This window comes from Schistocerca cancellata, chromosome 3 (assembly GCF_023864275.1).
Source record: "Schistocerca cancellata isolate TAMUIC-IGC-003103 chromosome 3, iqSchCanc2.1, whole genome shotgun sequence".
Taxonomy (NCBI): domain Eukaryota; kingdom Metazoa; phylum Arthropoda; class Insecta; order Orthoptera; family Acrididae; genus Schistocerca; species Schistocerca cancellata.
Genome location: NC_064628.1, coordinates 885,272,186 through 885,295,762, shown reverse-complemented (window position 1 = coordinate 885,295,762; position 23,577 = coordinate 885,272,186). Strand labels below are relative to the sequence as shown.

The 23,577-nt window shown below is 40.9% G+C and overlaps 1 protein-coding gene across 2 annotated transcripts in view; it reads left to right on the top strand.

Annotated features, from left to right (window-relative positions):
* The window catches only part of LOC126175954 (spindle assembly abnormal protein 6 homolog), a 144,287-nt gene that overhangs the window by 104,227 nt on the left and 16,483 nt on the right, over positions 1-23,577 (top strand). The window contains exon 7 of one of the 2 annotated variants that reach the window (XM_049923040.1): positions 14,205-14,309. The exons of the other annotated variant lie outside the window; for it this stretch is intronic. Coding sequence (XP_049778997.1) covers positions 14,205-14,309 — 105 coding nt within the window. The remainder of the gene's footprint in view (positions 1-14,204; positions 14,310-23,577) is intronic. 2 annotated transcript variants of the gene reach the window in all.

Genomic DNA, 23,577 nt, shown 5'->3' with positions numbered 1-23,577 from the left:
CAAAGCGAGGGGAAAGATCCACCGTGGTATAACAATCATGTACGAAAGGTACTACGGAAACAAAGAAAGCTTCATCATAGGTTTAAGAGTAGTCGAATCATAGCTGATAAGGAAAAGCTGAACGAAGCGAAAAAGAGCGTAAAGAGAGCAATGAGAGAAGCATTCAACGAATTCGAACATAAAACATTGGCAAACAATCTAAACAAGAACCCTAAAAAGTTTTGGTCATATGTAAAATCGGTAAGCGGATCTAAATCCCCTATTCAGTCACTCGTTGACCACTATGGCACCGAAACAGAGGACGACCGAAGAAAGGCAGAAATACTGAATTCAGTGTTCCGAAACTGTTTCACTGCGGAAAATCGTAACACGGTCCCTGACTTCAGCCGTCGCACGGACGCCAAAATGGAAAATATTGAAATAAACGATATCGGAATTGAAAAACAACTGCTATCACTTAGTAGCGGAAAAGCATCCGGACCAGACGAGATACCCTTAAGATTCTACAGTGATTATGCTAAAGAACTTGCCCCCTTTCTATCAGCAATTTATCGTAGATCGCTGGAAGAACGTAAAGTACCTAGCGACTGGAAGAAAGCGCAGGTCGTTCCCATTTTCAAGAAGGGTCATAAATCAGATGCGAATAATTATAGGCCTATTTCGCTTACGTCAATCTGTTGTAGAATAATGGAACATGTTTTGTGTTCTCGTATTATGACGTTCTTAGATAATACAAATCTCCTTCATCATAACCAACATGGATTCCGCAAACAGAGATCATGTGAAACTCAGCTCGCCCTATTTGCCCAAGAAATTCACAGTGCCGTAGACACTGGCGAGCAGATTGATGCCGTATTCCTGGACTTCAGGAAGGCATTTGATACGGTTCCGCACTTACGTTTAATGAAAAAAATACGAGCTTACGGAATATCGGACCAGATTTGTGATTGGATTCAGGATTTCCTAGAAGAAAGAACACAACATGTCATTCTTAACGGTTCAAAATCTGCAGATGTAGAGGTAATTTCGGGAGTACCGCAAGGAAGCGTGATAGGACCTTTATTGTTTACAATATACATAAATGACTTAGTTGACAACATCGGTAGCTCCGTGAGGCTATTTGCAGATGACACGGTTGTCTACAAGAAAGTAGCAACATCAGAAGACTCGTATGTACTCCAGGAAGACCTGCAGAGGATTAATGCATGGTGCGACAGCTGGCAGCTTTCCCTAAACGTAGATAAATGTAATATAATGCGCATACATAGGGGCAGAAATCCATTCCAGTACGATTATGCCATAGGTGGTAAATCATTGGAAGCGGTAACGACCGTAAAATACTTAGGAGTTACTATCCGGAGCGATCTGAAGTGGAATGATCACATAAAACAAATAGTGGGAAAAGCAGGCGCCAGGTTGAGATTCATAGGAAGAATTCTAAGAAAATGTGACTCATCGACGAAAGAAGTAGCTTACAAAACGCTTGTTCGTCCGATTCTTGAGTATTGCTCATCAGTATGGGACCCTTACCAGGTTGGATTAATAGAAGAGATAGACATGATCCAGCGAAAAGCAGCGCGATTCGTCATGGGGACATTTAGTCAGCGCGAGAGCGTTACGGAGATGCTGAACAAGCTCCAGTGGCGGACACTTCAAGAAAGGCGTTACGCAATACGGAGAGGTTTATTATCGAAATTACGAGAGAGCACATTCCGGGAAGAGATGGGCAACATATTACTACCGCCCACATATATCTCGCGTAATGATCACAACGAAAAGATCCGAGAAATTAGAGCAAATACGGAGACTTACAAGCAGTCGTTCTTCCCACGCACAATTCGTGAATGGAACAGGGAAGGGGGGATCAGATAGTGGTACAATAAGTACCCTCCGCCACACACCGTAAGGTGGCTCGCGGAGTATAGATGTAGATGTAGATGTAGAAAGCAAAGGGTGGGTGAAATTAATATTGCACTGGTGGAAGCTTTGGAATGTTGTCAGAGCATAGAAGTGCCATTTTGTGTCCTGAAGGCTGGCTCTACATACTCAACAGTTACATTCAGCTTAATACATGGCAATGGACCTGTTCTTGTAATGGGTCATCTGGGTTAAGAGATTAATGTTGAAGTGGATGAAAAAGAATTGGGTGATGAAACGGAGGGAGGGGAGAAGATGGTGAAATTGCTGTTGAGCCAGGGAAAAGAAAATTAACCTCAAATTAGAATGAGTTTAACAACAAGAATACTATGTTTGGTGAGGATCCAGAGGAAATGTACAATAACAAAGATGAAAACTTAAGGAAGAAAGCAAAAAATGATAATGATAAGCCTGAGAAAGAAAAGTTGGAGAAGAAGAAATAGAGTTACAGAACGACTGATTTTAGTGCTGTAATTCATAAGTCCCATTTCTCATAGTTGTGCAGAAATGTGTTATTATGTAGTGTATCATCAGGAGGACACAGATTCTTCTGGAAAAACCTAAGGTATTCAGCAGGAACTGTTTGTGTTATATTTATCAGTATTTGGTTGTAGACCTCATTATCTTAATGCTTAACTATTCATCATAAGTTTATTAAAAATAATAAGTTGATGTGTTTTTAATATGTCAGTGTTCATGTTAGTAGGTATCATTTGATAATCAGCACTGTCCCATGTATTGTAATGTTGAATAACTCCACTCATTGTGTTACCTTTTTCTTTACAAACATAATTGTCTTAAGATCATATACAGAATACATTGTTAATATCAAATTAATTGTGCAAATTATACTTGCTGAACATTTCCTAAAATATTCATTTTTTACAAAAATAGCAATTACTGTAAATTAAATATGTTGTAACCTTAATGGCCTGTCTGTGTAGACTGTAAGTGGTCCACCAAAACCCCAACCCCATCGAATCAATATGTCATTACTAAAAAATTTGTTTCATACCAGGCCTTTTATGAGGAGTTACCTAACCATTAGGCTGTCTGAAAAGCCCTCAACTCCTGACACAAACTTAAATTGTTTCCGATGTTTTCATGTGTGGTTTCTGAACAGTAAAGTGTTGCTAGTCATTAGCGTATGTGGTTTGTGGAAGTAGCACCAAGAGGTTAAAATTTTAAGGTGTTGGGGGACTGGACTGGGAATTCATTAGTAGGAAAAGGAGGAGAATAAAAATAGCAGGAGAACATGGATTGAGGGAAAGGAATGAAATGGGAAACCTCCTGGTAGAATTTTGCACAGAGCATGATTTAATCATTGCTACAGTTAGTTTGAGAATTGTGAAAGAAGGTTCTATATAAGGAAGAGATAGGGAGACACTGGAAGGTTTCAGATTGATTACATATTGGTAAGACTGAGGTTTTGAAACTAGATTTTAAATTTCAAAACATTTCAAATGGCTGATGTGGGCTCTGTCTATAATTTATTGGCCATAGATGTAGATTAAAACTGAAGAAATTGCAGAAAGGTGTAAGAAATTAAGGAAGTGGGACCTGGATAAATTGAAAGAACCAGAGATAGTTGTGAATTTCAAAGGGAGCATTAGGCAACAAGTGAATAAAACATGGAAAAGCAATACAACAGAACAAGAAAGGATATCTTTGGAGATGAAATAATGAAGGCAGCAGAGGATCAAATAGGCATAAAGACAAGGCCCAGTAGCACAGGAGATTCTGAATTTAAATGATGAAGGGAAAAAATAAGAAGCAGATAAAAGGGAATATAAACACTTAAAAAATGAAACTGACAGAAAATGCAAAATGGCTAGAGAACAAATGAAAGACTGCAGAAACATGCATGATTAGAGGAAAACCATCTGCCGCATTTGATATCTCCACATGCGTAACAACACTATGAAACCATACTGTCAGCATGATGCTAGCTGACAGTGGTTGATCAGCCACAAAGCCAGGGAGCTAAACCCCAAAAGAGGGTAAACTTGAAAAGGAGGTCAATCTACTGGGGAAGGGAGTGGAAGCAGAGAGCCTGATACCATGTACAAACTGGCTTGTTGTCAATGTATGGGCAGTCCTCTCTGATGTACATCAAATGGCTGTTGAAGCAGGAAAGCCAACTTGCCTATTGAGCAAAAGTAGATGAGGAAGGAAAGTCATGTCGAGAGGCTACAAACATCATGGACAGGGAGATGACTTACTTGTACTCACCCAGCTCAGCATGGGCGACCACACTCGAACTGTCAATGACATCAACACATGGGAGCTCAGCAGTAGGTAAGGTGCTCTGGCCAATCCCATGGGGCACTGGGGGCTGTTTAACACTTGTATTTAACTTCAACACTTGCCAGTTGTCAGAAATATCTAAGATCTCTCACACAAGTGTGGGTTTGAACATCCCCAGTGTGGTACCTCGTATATGGACTTGCTCATTAGGGTCCTCTTTGTCTGATTGGCATCTGACCCCAAGGTCCAAACTTGAGCATTGGCCTCGTCTGACTCTTTAGCTGAAGTTGTCCATATTGCTGAATAACATCAAACTTACGGCATTGGACTTTGAACGACCTTGGCAACATGTGGCCCTGCCCACACTTTGCCATGGTTAATTTGACTGTGCTACAGGAATTTCACTGGGAAGCCCTTACACAGCCTCCATACAGTGCCGATCTCTCCCCATGTAATTTCCATGTTTTTGGAGCCCTGAAGGAAGACATTCGTGACCATCGGTTTGCTTTGGACAAAGAGGTGCATGCTTGGGAACAATCACGGTTCCATAGGCTGTTTAGCAGTCAGATTGAATTACAACAATTGCTGACTTCCTTTGTTTTCGAATGATATATTATGTTCACTGAACATAATGGTCCTAATGGAACTCAGCCTGACATTACTAACAAATAAACATACCCAAGTGATACACTTCAATTTCGATTGACCTGGAGTATGTCGTAATGTAGAGAAAAATAAGACACACATAGTTTTATTATACATACCTGTACGGCCATTGAAGGGGTGAAACACTCACATGAAAAAAACTGGCTTTAATATTTCTGAATAAATGCCACTTAGACGGTAACAGATAAAAAAAGAAAAGAAAAAAAAACCTCTTCTGATAAAGTTTCTACAGTTTTTAATGCAGATTACAACAGCAGGGTTGCCACAAGTTCTGAAATCAGGGGAATCAGGGAATATCAGTGAATTTCAAATGTATCAAGGAAATATCACAGAAATGTGAAAAAAAAGTAAACACTGGAAAAATCACGTTTTTGTCTCAGTAGCCTGAAATTGTTTGTTTACTGAGATGTCATGCTTCATTGCTGGCTGGGTGCAGCTGAGTACGTATACCGCTTCCTCACTCTCTTATTCTTACTGCTTCTCCCCTTCCCACCCCTCCCCTCAGCTTGCAGTCAGTGCTGCCACCACTACTTGCTGCTAGCCTAGCAGCTGCCGATGAGAGGCGGAATGGCGCAAGGAGTGCTTTGTTTTTTGGATGTTATTCTCAGAGCTTGTTAATGCAGCACCCAGAGACAACGGTCATGTGTGCATGCGTTGCGCCTGAGTGTGTGTGTGTGTGTGTGAATGTGTGTGCGCTCTATTTTCTGACAAAGGCTAAGGCCAAAAATTTAGGTGTGAGAGTGTGACTGTCTTTTCTATGTGCTGGTATGCGGCTCATCAATCATCTTTATGGTAAATTGCTACCTATCCTCATTAGTATTGATTCTCAGAGTATTTGCACAAGTTATATGTTGCGTGGGTGATCACCGCATTCTCATTTCATGAACATGGTGTCTGTGACATATCAATAGCTGGCCAAACGAGTGGATTTCCGTGACGGGACAAACCTGCAGGCCATTTCTGTGGGTATCTCTAATGGATCGGGCCTGCCAATCTGAAGCCCATAGTTTCCCACAAATGTATGGCCCTGCTTGTCAGATCTAGTGTCACTGATCTCCCACAGGCTGGGACTGCCTGTGTGTGGTGTAATGTGGCAGATTTTCATGGTTTATCCATGAACCCAGGGCTACGATGCTCCTCGGCAGGCCAGAGGCCACAGCCAATGGATTTCAGGAGTTGTGATTGTCTCACCGCAAGTACGTGGTACAGTGCGGCATTTTATAGATGTTTTATTTATTCTAATACATTTTTGCATTTCAAAAGTAGTTTATATATTAGAAAGTACGGACGATAACAAGAAGAAAATTGTGACAGTCGCTGGCAGTTTGCACACTATGTACTCATGTAATACTTGAAAGAAAAATCATACAATACCTGTAGAATAATAGATATAAGACAGTGCGTAATAACCAGCAATAATGAACATAGTAGAACCAACATTTTATTCATGGTCACCTGCAGTGTTGGTTTATACAACTCTTCCCCACCCTATACATTTCTTTCAAGAGGCCTACTTTTTTCTGAGGTTATATTTCTGAAAGCAGTGAAGGTATTTTAAATCTGTCTTGTGACTCCAACAAAATGCATATTTTTGTCACCAAATGTGTTTCAGTTTATTTAAATAAAATAACATCAGTGGTCTTAATGAAACATTTATACCATTTGGCTTGATTTCTCCATCTAAAAGCAGTTCATTACACAAGATGTTGATGTTAGTACATAAGATTTTTGCTCACACATTTAGAAGTACAGAAATCCTTACTTTCTTTGTCAACTTACATCTTTATCTACCCTTGAGATCTCCAAATTTGTCAGGAAAAAATTCTAAAACTTGTCTGGAAATCAGGGAAATATCAGGGAATTTCACTTGGGGAAACTTGTGGCAACCCTGAACAGTACACCCAGATTTGTTGAAAAAGCCATTTTTTAAGAAAATCCTGATTCCCCCCTACTATTTTGTTTTTCATTTCGACATTTGACTAATAGCATAACTATAGCTTCACTAACACCAAATTCAATCATATATGATGAAATGGTATTGAAATTGTTTGATGTGCTTGGTGCACAAAATCAAATTGTATTCAGCATTTTTGTCACCCAGACAATTCTGCAGTTCCTCATTATTGTCCAGATTTACAGTAAAGTGCAAACAATTTCAAATATAACATATTTAATTTTGAAAAAATTACTACCTGGAAACAAAAAGCACACCAAGTGTAAAAAGAAAACACAAATGCAACACAAGGTATTTTATATTTCATAAAATTAAAAACAAAAATATATAGAACAGTATATGTAGAATATACATTTAGAATATATTTACCTGGAAAGACATATTAAACAACCCAACATGACAATTGTCTTGAAGCAAATACATATTGGGTATGCGTACTTTGATATACAGATATTTCTAGCTTATTTGCGACAGGTGCATTTTTGGAATCAATCATATATGATTGAACTTTGCATTAATGATGCTATTTGTTTTGCTATTCATCAAATGCCAAAATAAAAGACTAAATAATAGCTGGAGAAGATTTAGCAAAGAACCTGTCCCACATTAAAAAATGTGTCTTAATTTTCTCTATACAACAACATATTCAAAGCCAATCAAAATCAAAGTGTATCCCTTGAGTAGGTTTGCTTGTAAGGTATTTATGCCTAACTTTATCCTTACTATCACTGATTCAAAACCCTTCTCCGCAACAAATTTGTCTGACCAAGGGTGCCCATAGCCACAGAAAGGGCAGACCTGGCTCCCCCTAGCTCTCAGGGAAAGGAAAAAATATAGTGTAGCTAGGTGTTTTTCTTTCAAGAAAATGATTTAAAAGTCAGTATTATGCAGGTTTTGACAGGACTGGAACTGGAACTTTTTTGATGGTAATTATAAGTTGCCATTTGTCTTCCAAAATATTAAAAGTACTCCATACCCACAGGTCTTGGCTCCACCTCCCACCTTGTAAACTGTTGTATGGGTACCCTTGCATCTGGCCAATCAGTTTTTCCACACTAAATGTTATTTCTAGTATAAATGTGGACATCACTACCTTGTTATTCTTTCTGTAATACATGTACACATTTTTATGATGATTTAATTTAAATCACAAGTTTCTTCAATCTTGGATCTATGTTCATTGACAGTATAGAAGTAAGGCTTACTCTCTGCTAGATATTCCTCTGTTTGTTCTATTTTAAACCCCTTAACTTAACATTTTTTGTGTAAAAGTGTGTGCAAAAATTTCAAATTTTTTATTGGAACATTCCCATTTGCATCCTGAACGCAGCTGCATATCCCACATATTTTTGTAGTACTCTGATTGTTTGAAGTAGATGAGATGAACAACGGGAATTGACAGTCAGTCAGATGAATAGGATTGGTGCTCTTCGATGGACACGGGCTACTTTCGAAGGGAATTCCTTCCTGTGATGTTTGCCTCTCATCTTCTCAATCACTGCTACATGAGAATCGAGAGCATTCTTTGTTTCTCCATATTTCTTGTGCAATCTGAATGAATTTGAGAGAGCCAGTTTAAGGAAATGGAAAAACATTTTTTGTTATATTTTTCCCTCTTTTCTGTGTTACTGGATTGTTTGCTATGTGCTGGTCAACTTTATCCCCTCCGCCCATTGTGTCATTATATGATCTGACAGCTGCTGGTTTTATTATTTGTTTACCCCTCTTATTTACATTTTTCATGTCTGCATTGTGGATAGTGCTCAAAATAAACACATCATACTTATATGTCCCTCTCATTCCTGTAACTGTACCCCTGTGTAAAGCAACGATATCTCCCTTCTTGAGTTTCTTATTGTGAAAGTTTGGTGGCAGATCTTTTCGAGATCATGCAGTCTAGACAGTCAATTTTCTTAGCAGTAATGAGATCTGCGAGTTGTGGAAAGGTGTAAAAATTATCAATTGTAAGGCAGTCGCCTTTGCTCAGGAGAGATTTTGTTTGGGTCAGTACTATTTGAGGTGTCTAGGACAGAACAAATTTTGTGCATTTAGCTATATATAATTATAGATCTTACGTAGCCAACTTGCACTCGCACAACATGTATGTCTTTATTCAAAATCTTGCTCTCTTTAATGATAGATACTGAAACCACCTAATCTCCATTTATATAAGACTCTCATATATGGACTACAAAGAATTTTGAATTTATTGTTGAGCTGTTCTAAAACGGACCAGGTTTTGTTTAGCTTTGGCTGTGGATGGCTAGCAGGATCGTATCTTGATTTGTCTAAAAAAATGAAAGTATTTCTTTAGTATCAAAAATCATCTTTAGCTAACTAGCAAAATACTAGAGTTGCAAGTAGTGGATGTTTAGACTAATACATCTGGTAGTGTGGTTTCTTTATACTTCTTTGTAATTGGTTTCTTTACACTACTTACTACAGTATTTTACTAAAGAAGATTCTTATTTCATCACTGTGTTCTTCTTAACAGCAGTGTTCTTACCTTGAGCATATCTGTTGGTCTCGGTGACTACAGTATTGACTAACTCATCATCTGTACCTTCCTGTCACACACAAGCTTGTATTTCATCCTACCGACACCTCCCCACTTCCCTCTCTTTCTCATCTCTGATTCCAGTTTGCACATACTAACCTCATCTAATCTGGTCTCATCTGCTGTCCATCTTCTTCGTACATATCAATCCATCGACCTGCAGTCCATATTATAGTCTTTTCATTTATTTTTGTCTTTGATCTCATTGTGTTTTTACTTCAATTTCAGTTTGTTTCACCTTTCACTATGGGCTCAGTCCCTCAGGTTTAATCTTGTTTCCCCATACTTTATCATTTCTACTCTTTTCGTGATTTTCCCACATTTTGGCATTTTAAAGACACAGTCATGATCCTTTCCTCCAAAAGCCTTAGTCCCATATAAGTATCAGTCCTTTCCAAAGGCCTTATCTTTTGCCCGACTCCCAAATTCAATCATGCTGGACTTGTTAAAGACCTTCTCTCCTTCTGATGTTTCCTGCAGTGGAAACACTTTTTCGCCACCAACCCTACCAATCAGACTTGAGCCCTGTCTGACTCAGTCCACTCCTCCAGCCAGCTGTGATCCACCCCCACTGCTCCCAAATTACCCCCTGTTAACTTCCTTAAATTTCTTAACCTCCAACCTTGCTTCATTATCATTCCACAAATCCCTCAACATGCAAGCTAACCTTATGTCCACAGGAAGAATCGCAATCCATCACCTAAAAACTGGTCCTGACTGCTGACAAGGGCTCCATCTCCGTGGTTTTGAACAGCAAGGATTTCTTGACAGGACTCTGCCAGCTGTCAGATTTTTCCAGCTACAATCTGTGCCACAGTGACCCCATTCTAGAAATCTAGCAGGATCTCCAATCTCTCCTCAAATCCTTAGGCCCATCCCAGTACCTCTCCCCAGAGTCTCTTTCTCTCCTAACTCCTACCACTCCTCACTCTGCTACCTTGTGCATGCTTCCTAAAGTCCATAAACCCAACAACCCAGGACACGCCATTGTGACCAGTTACTGTGCCCCAAGTGAAAGAATCTCTGCTCATGTAGACCAACACCTTCAGCTTATTACCTGCAGTCTACCTTCCTATATAAAATACACCAACCATTTCCTCTACTGACTCTCCACAGTTCCTGTTCCTTTACCACTTGGTGCCCTGCTTGTAACTGTTGATGTCAACTCCCTTTGCACTAATATCCCTAATGCCCATGGTCTTGCCATTACTGAATATTACCTTTCCCAACACCCAATGGATTCCAAACCAACAACCTCCTTCCTGGTCACCATGACCAGTGACATCTTCACTCATAATTACTTCTCCTTTGAAGTGAAGGCATGACCTATAAACAAATCCAATGTATGGCAATGGGCACCCACTTGGCACCCTCCTGTGCCAACTATTTGTGGACCTTTTAGAAGAATCCTTGCTAACCACCCATAATCCCAAACCCCTCAACTGGTTGAGATTGATTGATGACATCTTTGTGAACTGGATCATGGGTGAGGACACCATATCCGCATTCCTCTAGAACCTCGACAACTTCTCCCCCATTTGCTTCCCCTGGTCCTACTCAACCCAACAAGCCACCTTTGTAGATGTTGACCTCCACCTCAAAGATGGCTGCATCAGTACCTCCGTCCATGTCAAACCTACTAACCACCAGAAATACCTCCATTTTGACAGCTGCCATCCATTCCATACCAAGAAGTCCCTTCCATACAGCCTAGCCACCTGTGGTTGTTGGATCTGTTGTGAATCATAATATACAAAGGGTCTCACTGAAGCCTTCACAGACCATAATTACCCTCCCAGCCTTGTACAGAAACAGATCTCCTGTGCCTTATATGTCCAGTCACCCACCACCTCCAAAAATCTCACCATCAGGCTACAGAGGAGCTTTCCCCTCATGACTCAGTACCCCCTCAGGACTGGAGGACTGGAGCAAAACATATTCTCCGCCAGGATTTCGACTACCTTTTGTCGGGCCCTTAGATGAGAAATGTCTTACCCATTATTCTTCCCACCCCTCTCATAGTGGTAATCTTCTACCCTTCAAAGTTACACAGTATCCTTGTCCATCTCCACCCAACCTCTGCTCCCATCTCCTTGCCTCATAGCTCATATTCCTGTAATAGATGTAGATACAAGACCTGTCGCATGTGTCCTCCCACCACCATCTACTTAAGTCCAGTCACAAGCATCATCTATCTCATTAAAGACAGGGCTATCTGTGGGATCAGTCATGATCCACATGCTAAGCTACAACTACTGTGCTGCATTCTATGTGGGCGTGACAACCAACAAGCTGTCTGTCTGCGTGTATCGCCACTGACAAACTGTGGCCAAGAAACAGCTGGACCATCCAGCTGCTGATCACACAGCCCAATAACGTGTTCTTTATTTCAATAACTGCTTCACAGCAGGTTCTATCTGGATCCTTCCTAACAACACCAGCATTTCTGAATTGCGCAGGTGGGATTTCTCCCTGCAGTATTGCCTACATTCCCGTATCCCACCTGGCATCAACCTTCATTAATCACTGTCCTTCACCAGTTCTCTGTTCCCAGTCCATCACTGCACAGCCTTCTGTTCCACCAACTCACACACCCACTTTCTACTTTCTCTCCTCTTCTGGCCCCCAACCTCCTTCTAAGTTCCTGACTCCAGCTAGCTGCCCTACCCTCTTCCCACCTCTTCCCTGTATGCCCCCACATGGAGCACTTTACCATCCCCCACCCCACCCTTGCTACCCTCCCCCTCCCTGCCCCAGCTTCCTCCTCACCACCACCCAGATTGCTCCTCCTATTGTGCACTGTTGCTCGTAGTATGCCAGAGACAGTGGTCATGTATGTGCGAGTTGTGTTTGTGTGAACATGTGTGCCTATGTTGTCTAATTCAAAAGAAGACCTTTTGGCCGAAAGCTTACTTGTTTAGCAGTCTTTCTGTTGTGCCTATTTGTGACTCAACATCTCCACATTATAGTGAGTAGCAATCTATCCTTTTCATAATATTGTCATCATTAATTATTTTACTTACTTATTCCATCACATTTGAAGAGTCATTTTGTGTGAAGTCTGAAGGCATTCCAGTAAAGAGAAATCTTGGAGATGTGGGAGGCAATTCTGCAGTCAGATCTATTTCATATCATTTTCAGATCCTGGAAAAACTAACATCACTTGAATCACTTTCTTGATCTGTCGTTACTTCACTAACACTGTCAGTGTCTGAAGTGTCACTTTCTGACCCTCTAAATTCCATATCAAACTCTCATGACTTTACATAATGAAAAAATGAAGAGAAAAACCAGCGACATTATAATGCCTTTAACAGTGTGAGCAAATGGCAACTATTATCTCTTCACTTCTAACCTTGACTTCAGCTGGCCAACAGAGGGCATCAGGTAGCTGTGAAACCGAGCAAAGTAGCATTGTTATGTTCTCTTGTGCTCTGTTGTGACCACATTTGTAACTAACTAGATGCAATGATTTTCTCCAGGGTTTAAGTTTCTGAACAGAATATTGTCAATATAGACAAGTATTCCTGGGGTTTTAAGTTTTTGTAAAAATTAAAGTCCTGAGTATCCCTGAGCTTTTAAGTCAAGGGGTTAATTTATAGAGCTTCATTTCTGTATGAGTTTGTCATCACTACTGATTTTACACTTCTGTATGGGTGAAAGTTACTGTCAGTGTAGCTAATAACAAATCCAAAATGTGTGCTGAAGATGTATTGTTAAATTCGTGTTTACCTGTTTAAGGATATAAACAAGAGAAAAAAGATACAAAATGAAATAAGCTGTATTGGAAATAATTAGGCAAATCAATGATAAACAGCAAAGAACAAAAAACCGAATAAAAGGAAATTAAATATATACATCAGATGTGAAGCAGTAATTACAGTACTGCTTCTATAATGAAGTGCCTTGCTATTGATTTCAGGATACCTAATTTCGAGACAATGTTTCATCACAGTATTCAGTAAACTTTGTGTGAGATTTCACTGTAGTGTGACAGTATTTACTGTTGTATGTTTGCTCCAGTCATGAAAACTGACAATGGCCGGGAGTGCAGTGTGCTGACCATATGCTGCCCCTCCATATCCGCATCCAGTGATGCCTAAGGGCTGAGGATGGGGATGACATGGCAGCTAGTCGGTATCATTGGGCCTTCAAGGCATGTTCAGACTTCTTTTTTACATAAATATATTTGCTACTACAGTATGCTAAATACCATGTACATGACCTGATTCTTGCCAGCACAGTTCGCTTCATACCTGTGTTTCTCAATCCTCCTAAAATGGAAATGAGTGTATGTCATTGTGGGCTGGGAGTCCCCCATTCAGGGAAGTTCGGCCACCAAGGGTCAATCCTCCTGAAATCTTTTAATTCAATAGTTTTATATGACCTCACATCCCAGATCTTTTTATTTTCTTCAGTATACCAACAACATACATATTCTATAGGCTAATGCCTTGTTGCTGCAATTACTCTGTTCTGTAATTGGCTGTTTGTTTCAGTTCCATGTAACTACATATCCTATGCCATTATCTTTCTTTCTTTCCCAGCCCTTTCCTTTCAAGAATATTAATAATGAAGACGTTGTGCCTGATGACACGTCCAACAAATTTTATTTTTCTCTTTCTCATGTCTTATAATAGTCTCTTTTCTTCATTTACTCCCCTTATGAAAAATGCCTCCTCTGTGATCTACTGAGAGGTATATGTTGAAGAGGAATATGTTTACATTACAGTCACAGCATTTCTAAAACTTTAATTCTAACATAGTGTACACTACCTGAGTAATATTTGGGTTAAACAGATCATCAACATTTTGTTCACGAGTAATGAACTGGCTCCAAAGCCTCACTTCTTTCTCCTTCAGTATGAAGAAAAAATTACGTCACTGGAGAACCAGTTAAATGCAGCAAAGAAAGAAAATCATCACTTGGCAGAAAGATCTGCAGCCAGTAGTGCTCTTTATAATCAGGTAAGAGTGTATTCTTCTTTACTTCTTGAGTGTTTAAACAGCAGCAACTGTTATTAATGTCCCTGGATATTTGTCATTGCTTGCTATCTTTACTGATATCAGAATATTTATTACATTGTGGATGGACTCCATAGAGTGGGGATATCTATGGAGTGAGCGTAACATTCTGCCTGTTGCAAATATCAAATTGGGAGTGTTACCCTAACTTTAGTATAATTCAGATTGTTTATAGTTTGTGTTAAGAGCAATAGTTTCATTAGTAATATATTTTCTATATTTTTACCCATTTATTTATTAGTAACAATAATGGTGAATAAGTGTTGCTGCTAAAGATGCAAATCAAAATGTGTCTTGGGAGGAACAGTTACTTTTCATAGTTAAGTGCCACAGTGGTTTTATTATAGTTACTATATTAGTAATAGGTACTTTATATGTTGAAACATATTAGCACATAGTGCAAATATGGAAAGGACTAAATGTAACAGCTCTTCATCCATTGAAATGTTGACCCCCCCCCCCCCCCCTCACACACTCACACACACAGGTGTGTGTGTGTGTGTGTGTGTGTGTGTGTGTGTGTGTGAGAGAGAGAGAGAGAGAGAGAGAGAGAGAGAGAGAGAGGAAAGACGGGAGGGGTGGAGGGAAGAGTGGTTGACAACTGGGTACGAGAGGTAACAAGAGGATAGGATAGGATAGGAACTGAGTACCAGTTCACTCATCTGGGAACAGGCAGAAAGAGTTTCTTGTGGTACAAAGTGGAGGTGTGGTTCTGGAGGGGAGGATAGATCAGAGAAAGAAGCAAACAGTGAAGAAGGTGTGAGCATAGAATGAGTGAACTGGGGCGGGTATGGGTGTGCAATAGTAGCTAACAGAGATGAAGGACAGAAGGGTTAAATCTGTAGGGCTAAGTTATATGGTTTTGTGGTCAAATAGTTATGAGAAAAGAGATAGAAAAATTTGGTAGTGTGAGAGTGAGTTGCCAGTCACTCAGTTAAGTGAGTGTACACACATCCTGAGCAATGTTCACCTGCAGATAATATTGTTATATGATAATCTGAATCATTTCCTCATTGTTATTAGATTTTCAAACCATTGTGCTTATTTCAAGGTAGTCACTATAGGAATCTATACTACTAGTGTTCATGATGTGGAGAATGATTTTGTGCTATTAATATTTTAGTTTCCCTGAGGATGAACAAAGGTTAAAAATATGACATCTGAAAATTAAAGTGCTGAGATTTTATTCCTAAATATATTTCAAAGTGTGTGTGTGGAGGTGGGGGAGGGGGGGGAGGAGGGGGGAGGGGGGGAAATAATGTAGGCTAGTGCCTATGTAAATACTCTCTGTAATTCAGTGGTCACTTTTACATAAAATGAGCCAAATAGATGTAAAATGTAAAACATTGATTATAGACATGTATATTATAAGGAGAGAAATGAATAAAGAAGAAAAATTGATAAAAGGTGAAACACAAGTGTAAATTGTTAATTTTCTGCATGTCTTAGCTCCAGGTCAATGGTTTTTGGCACAATTTCAATAGCACTAGCATGCAATTAAGCCTGCCCACAACACTGTCAAAGCATAATTTATTAAAACAGGGATTTCGCAGTATTCAAGTGCAGAGTTAGACCTTATAAAAAAAAGTGCCACCTTGGATAATTTATTAAAACAGGGATTTCGCAGTATTCAAGTGCAGAGTTAGACCTTATAAAAAAAAAAGTGCCACCTTGGATATGACTCTTGCTGCAAACAAGCAAAATGCCCTTGGATTTATCTCTTCAAAATTTTAAGCCAAGTTCATTCCAGATGGCCAGTGAAAATTGCCTCTGAAACATATGTACAAAATCCATGGTACTTTTTAACAGGTTTGTCTTTACTGGCGGTGTAATGACATTCAAAATCTGCAGAGCTTTTCTGGACCAATTTATGCCCTACAAAAGTTACATGATGTAGGAGCTGACAACAAATCTGCACATCTGAATGCTTCCTCCTTTGTTGGTCTCAGGAGATGACACATTCACCAGTCCTCCAGAGATGTTGTTTGCCTGCACATTGCAGCCAGAGCCACAGCAGTAAGGCACACTGTTATACACAGTTCAGTCATGTTAATGTGACCACCGTCTATGTTCGATGTCAATATGCAACCATTCACAGATGACTGGCGGCAGCACTAACATTGCATTACTAACACACCTCTATGCCTCTATACTGTGCCTGCTAGATTGACAGTGCCAATGCTATTTATTGGCAGGTGGACTGGTTGTGGTGGGGTTAGTGTTGGTTGATGTGGCTAATGGAGAGGCAGATGGGAGGCAGGAAGAGAGACTGGGTATGGGCAGCTAGTGGCTTGGAGGGAGGTGGTCCGTTTGCCAGCTAGGAATGTGGGAGGGAGAAGTGGCAGGTAAATGGGCACACACGATCATAATGGCTGTAGCAAGTGGCACACATAGTCACACATAGGCAACATAGGGACTTGAATTGGGAGGAGATGACAGGACAGAGGCAGGGGAAATGATTGAAAGGAGGGTGCAGGGATGGTGGGTTACTTGACATTGAGGCCAGGATGATTACAAGAGAATATGCTGTAAGGGTAACAACCATACGTGTAAGTTCAGAGAAGCTAGTGGTGGGAGGAAGGAGCCAGATGGCTCTGGTTGTGAAGCAGCTATTGAAAGATATCTCTTTTGAGGAATCATAGACAGTTTCTTAGGCTTTACAGTTGTATAAGATATTTGAAATTCATTTACAAGGCAACATGGAAATAATAACCCTTTCAGTAGATAGAGAGCTGATGTTGTGAGTCTAGAGAATCACGTGAACCCACAGTCAAATCTATAAGTAAACACCAATTCCCAGAATTGCACAGAAATCTGTGAGCAGTGCATCATGCCATTATTCTTCATGAGTCGCTGAATCAACCTGGCAAAGCATGCTGCAGCCAAGGTGACTACCCAACCTCAGATGCTTTTTGAAGCACAATAAATTCGAGTTTTCTCACCAAAATGAAAAGGGCAAGTATTGCCACAAAACAGGTGATATGTTCAGTGTACACCACAGCTGTAGTACAGCAGTGCTAAGTGCTATTATGGCTGTGTGGGATCCAGGAATGTGCAAGTCATATAAATTAATCATCTATTTGCAAGAAAAACATTTGTCAATTCTGTTACAAGTGGACACTGTGATCAGTCTATCTCATAAGTTCAGCAACATATATTTTCCTTGGCTTTGTAGTGTTACATTAATGCAAGAGTGTTTTTAACTTAAAGCAGATAGTAAATTCCTACTCAGATCCAAATAACAATAGAAGTGTTGTACAAATTAGTTGCTCATACTTTAACCATCTTAGTGGGGTCATGACCTATAATGGGAAATATTTTTCGTCTTGGTGGTTCTCATCTACATCTACATTGATACTCTGCTAATCACACTTAAGTGCCTGGCAGAGGGCTTACAGAATCACCTTCACAATAATTCCCTATTGTTCGAATCTTGACAAGTGCGAGGAAAAAACAAACACTTATAACTTTATGTGCAAGCTCTGATTTCCCTTAAATTATTATGTAGATAGTTTCTCCCTATGTAGGTCAACACCAATAAAATACTTTTGTATTCAGAGGAGGAAGTTAGTGATTGAAATTTTGTGAAAAGATTCCATGGCAACGAAAAATGCCTTTGTTTTAATGCTGTCCACCCAAATTCTGTATTATGCCAGTGACTCTCCCTCGCCCCCCCCCCCCCCCCCCCCCCCCGCCCCCTGTTTCTCAATAATACAAAACGTGCTACTTGTCTTTGAACTTTCCTGATGTGTTCCACTAAATGTGTCTGGTTAGGATCCCACACCACGCAGCAGTACTTCAAAAGAGAACAGATAAGAGTATTGCAGGCAGTCTCTTTAATAGATTTGTTGCATCTTCTAAGTGTTCTGCCAATAAAATACAGTCTTTGGTTCACCTCTCACATGTATATGTGTTCTTTCCTGCTTAAGTTGTTCATAATTGTAATTCCTAGGTATTTAGTTGAATTTACGGGCTTTGGATTCGACTGATTTATCGTATAATCAAAGTTTAATGGTTTCCTTGCAGCACTCATGTGGATGACTTCATACTTTTCATTATTTAGGGTCAGTTAACAGTTTTTGCATCATAAAGATATCTGCTCAGATTGTCTCCTAAATCATTTATGTAGATAATGAACACCAGAAGGCCTATAACACTACCTTGGGGAATGCCAGAAATCCCTTATGTTTTACTTGACGACTTTCCATCTGTTATTATGAACTGTGACACCTCTGACAGGAAATCACGAATCCAGTCACATAAATGAGGCAATATTCCATAATCACGCAATTTGACTACGAGAAACTTGTGAGGTACAGTGTCAAAAGCCTTCTGGAAATCTAGAAATATGTAATCAGTTTGAAATCCCTTGTCAGTAGAACTCAACACTTTGTGTGAGTAAAGAGCTAGTTGTATTTCACAAGAACATTGTTTTCTAAATCCATGTTGACTGTGTGTCAATAGACCATTCTCTTCAAAGTAATTCACAGTGTTTGAACACAATTTATGTTTCAGAATCCTACTGCATATCAATGTTAACGATAAGGGCTTGTAATTTAGTGGATTACTGCTACTGTCTTCTTTGAATATTGGTGTGACCTGTGTGACTTGCTAGTCTTTGGGTATGGCTGTTTCATTGAGTGAGCAGTTGTATATGATTGTTAAGTATGAAGCCATTGCATCAGCATATTCTGAAAGGAACCTAATTGGTTGAACTTTTCATTTCTCTGTCCGTGGACAAATTAATATGGTATCCACAGCAAATGGTTTTCCTATCCTGGACAAGACTCCAAGGAACTAAGGTGATCTCATGGGTATAAAAAATTTGGAGCCCTGCACAGACAAAATATATACAAATAGAGAAGGAAACATTGTCCATTGTGTATTAGATGTGTGAATTTCACCTTTTCTTGTACAGCCTAAAATTTCATCCTGTAAGCAGTCATAAATCACTATTAATTACCTCATTGCCAGAACACATTTTGTGGGAAAGAGGCCACAAAGATTGCAGTGGTGTTCTTTATTCACAAGTAAATACAATTATGAGTTTTTATGCAAAAAATGTTGCAATACCTTAATGCAGAGGCTCTCTCTCAACATTGTAGGGGGCCCCAATCCTGAATTTGACACCCAGTAGGTCATATGTTAGAGATGGTTATGGAAGTTATACACACACTGCATTACCTTTAGGGAATAATTGATCAGACAGCTGACTTTAGTATGTGTTATGATTAGAACAAAGTTTATATCTGAAGTTACTCTCAGCATTGTGATATTGTATGTTGTTTTCAAATGTATTCATGGAGAAACAAGGACTTCTGTACACTATATGCATTATGTTATGTGTTGTATAAGTGTTACCCATATAATTGGTGACCTTGTCAGCAAAGCATAAAATATAAGTGTGGACAATTCATTTTGTGGGCACTTAAAACATGCCACCACACCAATGGAAGAGCCCTCAGGGACTCAGCATTTGTTTGCTGAGTATGGGCCTGGTGACCCTGGGATTCCTGAGCTGGGGAACGGTAAGTGCTGCCAGTCTCCTGTTACCATTAGCTCTGGGCATATGTCAATGATCACTGTATGGCGTGGCAGTGGAATGTTGTGTGTTGCAGGGAATGGGGATCGTCGCTTAACTGCTTGGATCATGGGGATGGTAAAAACCTCTATTAAAAAAAACTCTCAATCTCTAGGCGTGCTGTGCTCTGATGAAATGCATGGCTGTTGAGATGGAACAGTTGTTAGCAGGCAACCTCTGGGGAACCTGCCACACCTCAGTTGTATAAGGCTTACTCAGGCATGTGGGGCTCTGTCTAAGTGGACCTTGTTTCCATAGCTGCTTCTGGGACCAAGATGGAACCCTCGAATTCATCATCTTCTCCTCCCAATGGGAAAGGTTTACTGCCTGGTAGTATTCACACCCAATCCTCCAAATGAATAAGGGAGGCTAGCCCTCCTGGTAACCTGCACCAGTTGAATTATAGTAACAGGGCTCAGGAGTCATAAACCAAAATGTGTTTTTATTCATTAAGAGGAAGGAGGGGACATTTAAAAACATGTCCCCCTTCTATATCCATAAAGGCTTAGAAGGACTTCCTGAAAGCCTGAAGTCTATTAAGCAGCTGAAGAACGGTTCTGTACTGGTTGAGAGTAACAGGACAAAGCAGGTGGAACTACTTATGAAAACTGAAAAATTGGGTGAATATGATGTAACTGTTGAACTGCATAACTCACATAACTCTAGCAAGGGTGTGGTCACATGCCGTGACATAGCTGAACTTAAACAGGAATGGGCATTACAGGGGATAGTAGACATAGAGCAAAGGATGTGTAGGAGTAATGGAGAAATTGAGAAGACCGCCACCTTCATTGTGACCTTTAATTCTCCAACATTGCCTGACCACATCATAGCACATTTCCTCCAACTTAGGGTTAGGCCTTCGTACCTAACCCCATGCGGTGCTACAAATGCCAGCATTTTGGTCACACAACGCTGAGTTGTGGGGGTGAAGTGATTCATGGGAAATATGGAAAGGCAGCCAGTGAAGCTGGGATTTAATGTCAATCTCCAGCAGTCTGTGTTAACTGCTCTTGGAGCCATCCAGTCTGGTGCCAAGACTGCCCTGTTTTTGCAGAGGAACAAAAAATTCAGGTACTAAAAGTCACCAAGTGGATCCCCTATGCTGAAGTCAAAAAGGAATTTAAGGTGACAAAACGTCCCATCTTTACCACTTGTTATGCTTCCATGGCACGGCAACCTGTTCGTAAAGTTTACACCTCGACGCAGACGTCATCCAATGTACAAGCATCCACCACCAGCACCTGTACTTGCATGTGTACGTGCCAAGACAAAATGAGTAAGGATAAAGCAATCCAAGCAGCCACAACATAAAAGACCAGCAACAGTTCCATAGTGAGTGTCAAGAAGGCACACAACAAACATAGAGCCTCTCAATGGCCCATTTTCCCCTCATCCATGAAGGCACAGGGTGCAGGAAAGGTTCACGACGTTTGGGTCAAAAGCTGTCCCGATCACCGTCAGACTGGTGACTGGTGAGCAGGACGTCATGAAGTTAAGAGATGCCTTGGGTCCAGGCAGCCCCTCCGCTCCTCCTCATTCTACAAGTGCTTCACCTCCACAGTGCAAAGATAGGGGTAAATTAAAACCACATCAATGAAATGGCTCCCATCCTACAGTGGAACTTGCAGGGGTTCAGTACGCGTATGTGGAGGAACTCCGTCTCTTATCTCAGGGTAGACCACTCTATCTGTGTCCCCAGGAGACTCATTTTCATCAGTCATACACCCCTGAGCTACAAGGCTATGTATTCCACAATAAGGACGCCCTGAGTGGAGAGAGAGCTGTAGGAGGCATAGGTATTTTTGTCAGCACCGACTACCACTCCTTGGCTCGTGGTCTTGCAGTAGCATTCTCGCTTCTCGCACACGGTGTCCCGGGTTTGATTCTTGGCAGGGTCAGGGATTTTCTCTGCCTCGAGATGACTGGGTGTTGTGTGTCTTTCATCATCATTTCATCCTCATTCACTTGCAAGTTGCCATAGCGGCCGCCCCGTGAGGGGTCTCCCGGCCACCAATGCTATACGCTCATTATTATTACCACTTCTCACCTCTCTCACTTACAATGACTTTACAAGCAGTTGCTGTTTCAGTGCGTGTGTGTCATCCGTTGACAATATGTTCCCTTTACTTGCCCCCACATGATGCACTTGGTGAAGAGGCTCTAACTGACCTTATTACACAGCTGCCCCACCCCTTCATCCTCTGTGGTAATTTTAATGCACACAGTGTGTTTTGAGGCTCTACAACTACCTGCCCCAGGGGTAGAGCAATTGAGAGGCTTCTTGTGTTATCATGCACATACTTGCTAAATGCAGGACAGAGAACTCACTTCTGCATAGCAACTGGGTTGTTCTCTGCCATTGATCTCTCACTTTGCTTTCCAGCTGTTGCTCACACTGCTCAATGGGAAGTGGTCGATGACTTGCACGGAAGTGATCACTTCCCGATCTGGATTCACCTGGCAGTTGGGGTTGAACCTAAAAAGAAACTGCCACGACTGGTGCTCGGAAGAGCCAACGGGACTCTTTATAGCCAGTTGGCCCAGTTTGAACATTGTGGGAACGCCAAGGCACAGGTGGATCATATTACCAATATTCCATTCCACAGTCCACGGAACAACAGAAGAGGCAGCCTGTCCCTTGGTGCAGTGCCAAATGCCACTCTGTAATCAGGACCAGGTGTGTGGCTCTGCATAGGTTCAAGTGTTGACCAACTGCAGAGAATCTTGCAGCCTGTCAGATGGTTAGGGCAAAGTGTCACCAAATTATACAAGAGAGCAAGAAGAGGTAATGGCAACAGTTTCTGAACACCATTGATCATTCCACCAACAGTTCTGTTGTATTGGAGACTATTAGGAGAATTTCTGGGAGATGAGGCAAGTGCCCCATGGCTGCTGTAATGGGGAAGGGCACTCTCCAAACCAATCTGTGAGACATTGCCAAGACTATGGTGGTGTATTTTGGCACAGTTACTGCAACAGTATTCAGTATCCAGGTTTGCAGCACCATAGAGTGGTTGCTGGGACGTGTAGTTTGGACCTCTGGTCCACCTCTAATGAAGATTACAACTGTGCATTTTCCATGTGGGAGCTGGATTCTGCATTGTCTGCAGCTCGTGACACATCCCCTGATCATGACAGGATCCATTACAGTACGCTGTGACACCTCACAAGGCGAAATAAAGATATTCTCCTTGCACTTTTTAATGCCATTTTGGTGTCAGGTCACTTTCCCAACTCATGGCATGAGGCAATTTTAATTCCTCTTTTAAAACCTGGGAAAGACCATACATACCCAAGTAGTTGCCATGGTGTTGCCCTCACTAACTGCATGGGGACTTTGGAGTGGATGGTCAACCGCCGCCTGGTCTGGATCTTAGATTCCAGGCAAGTCCTTAGTCACTTCCAGTGTGTGTTCAGGAGGTATCGCTCCGTCTTTGATAACATTGCCCTCCTGGAGGCGGCTATACAACAGGCATTACCTTGTAAGTATATTTTTTGACATCGAGAAGGCCTACGATAGTACTTGGAGGCAGCCCCATGAATAAGGTTTTTGTGGTTGTCTACCCATTTTTGTTCAGTACTTCCTCTCGCCACAATATTTTAGACACCTAGTCGGTGACATCCTTC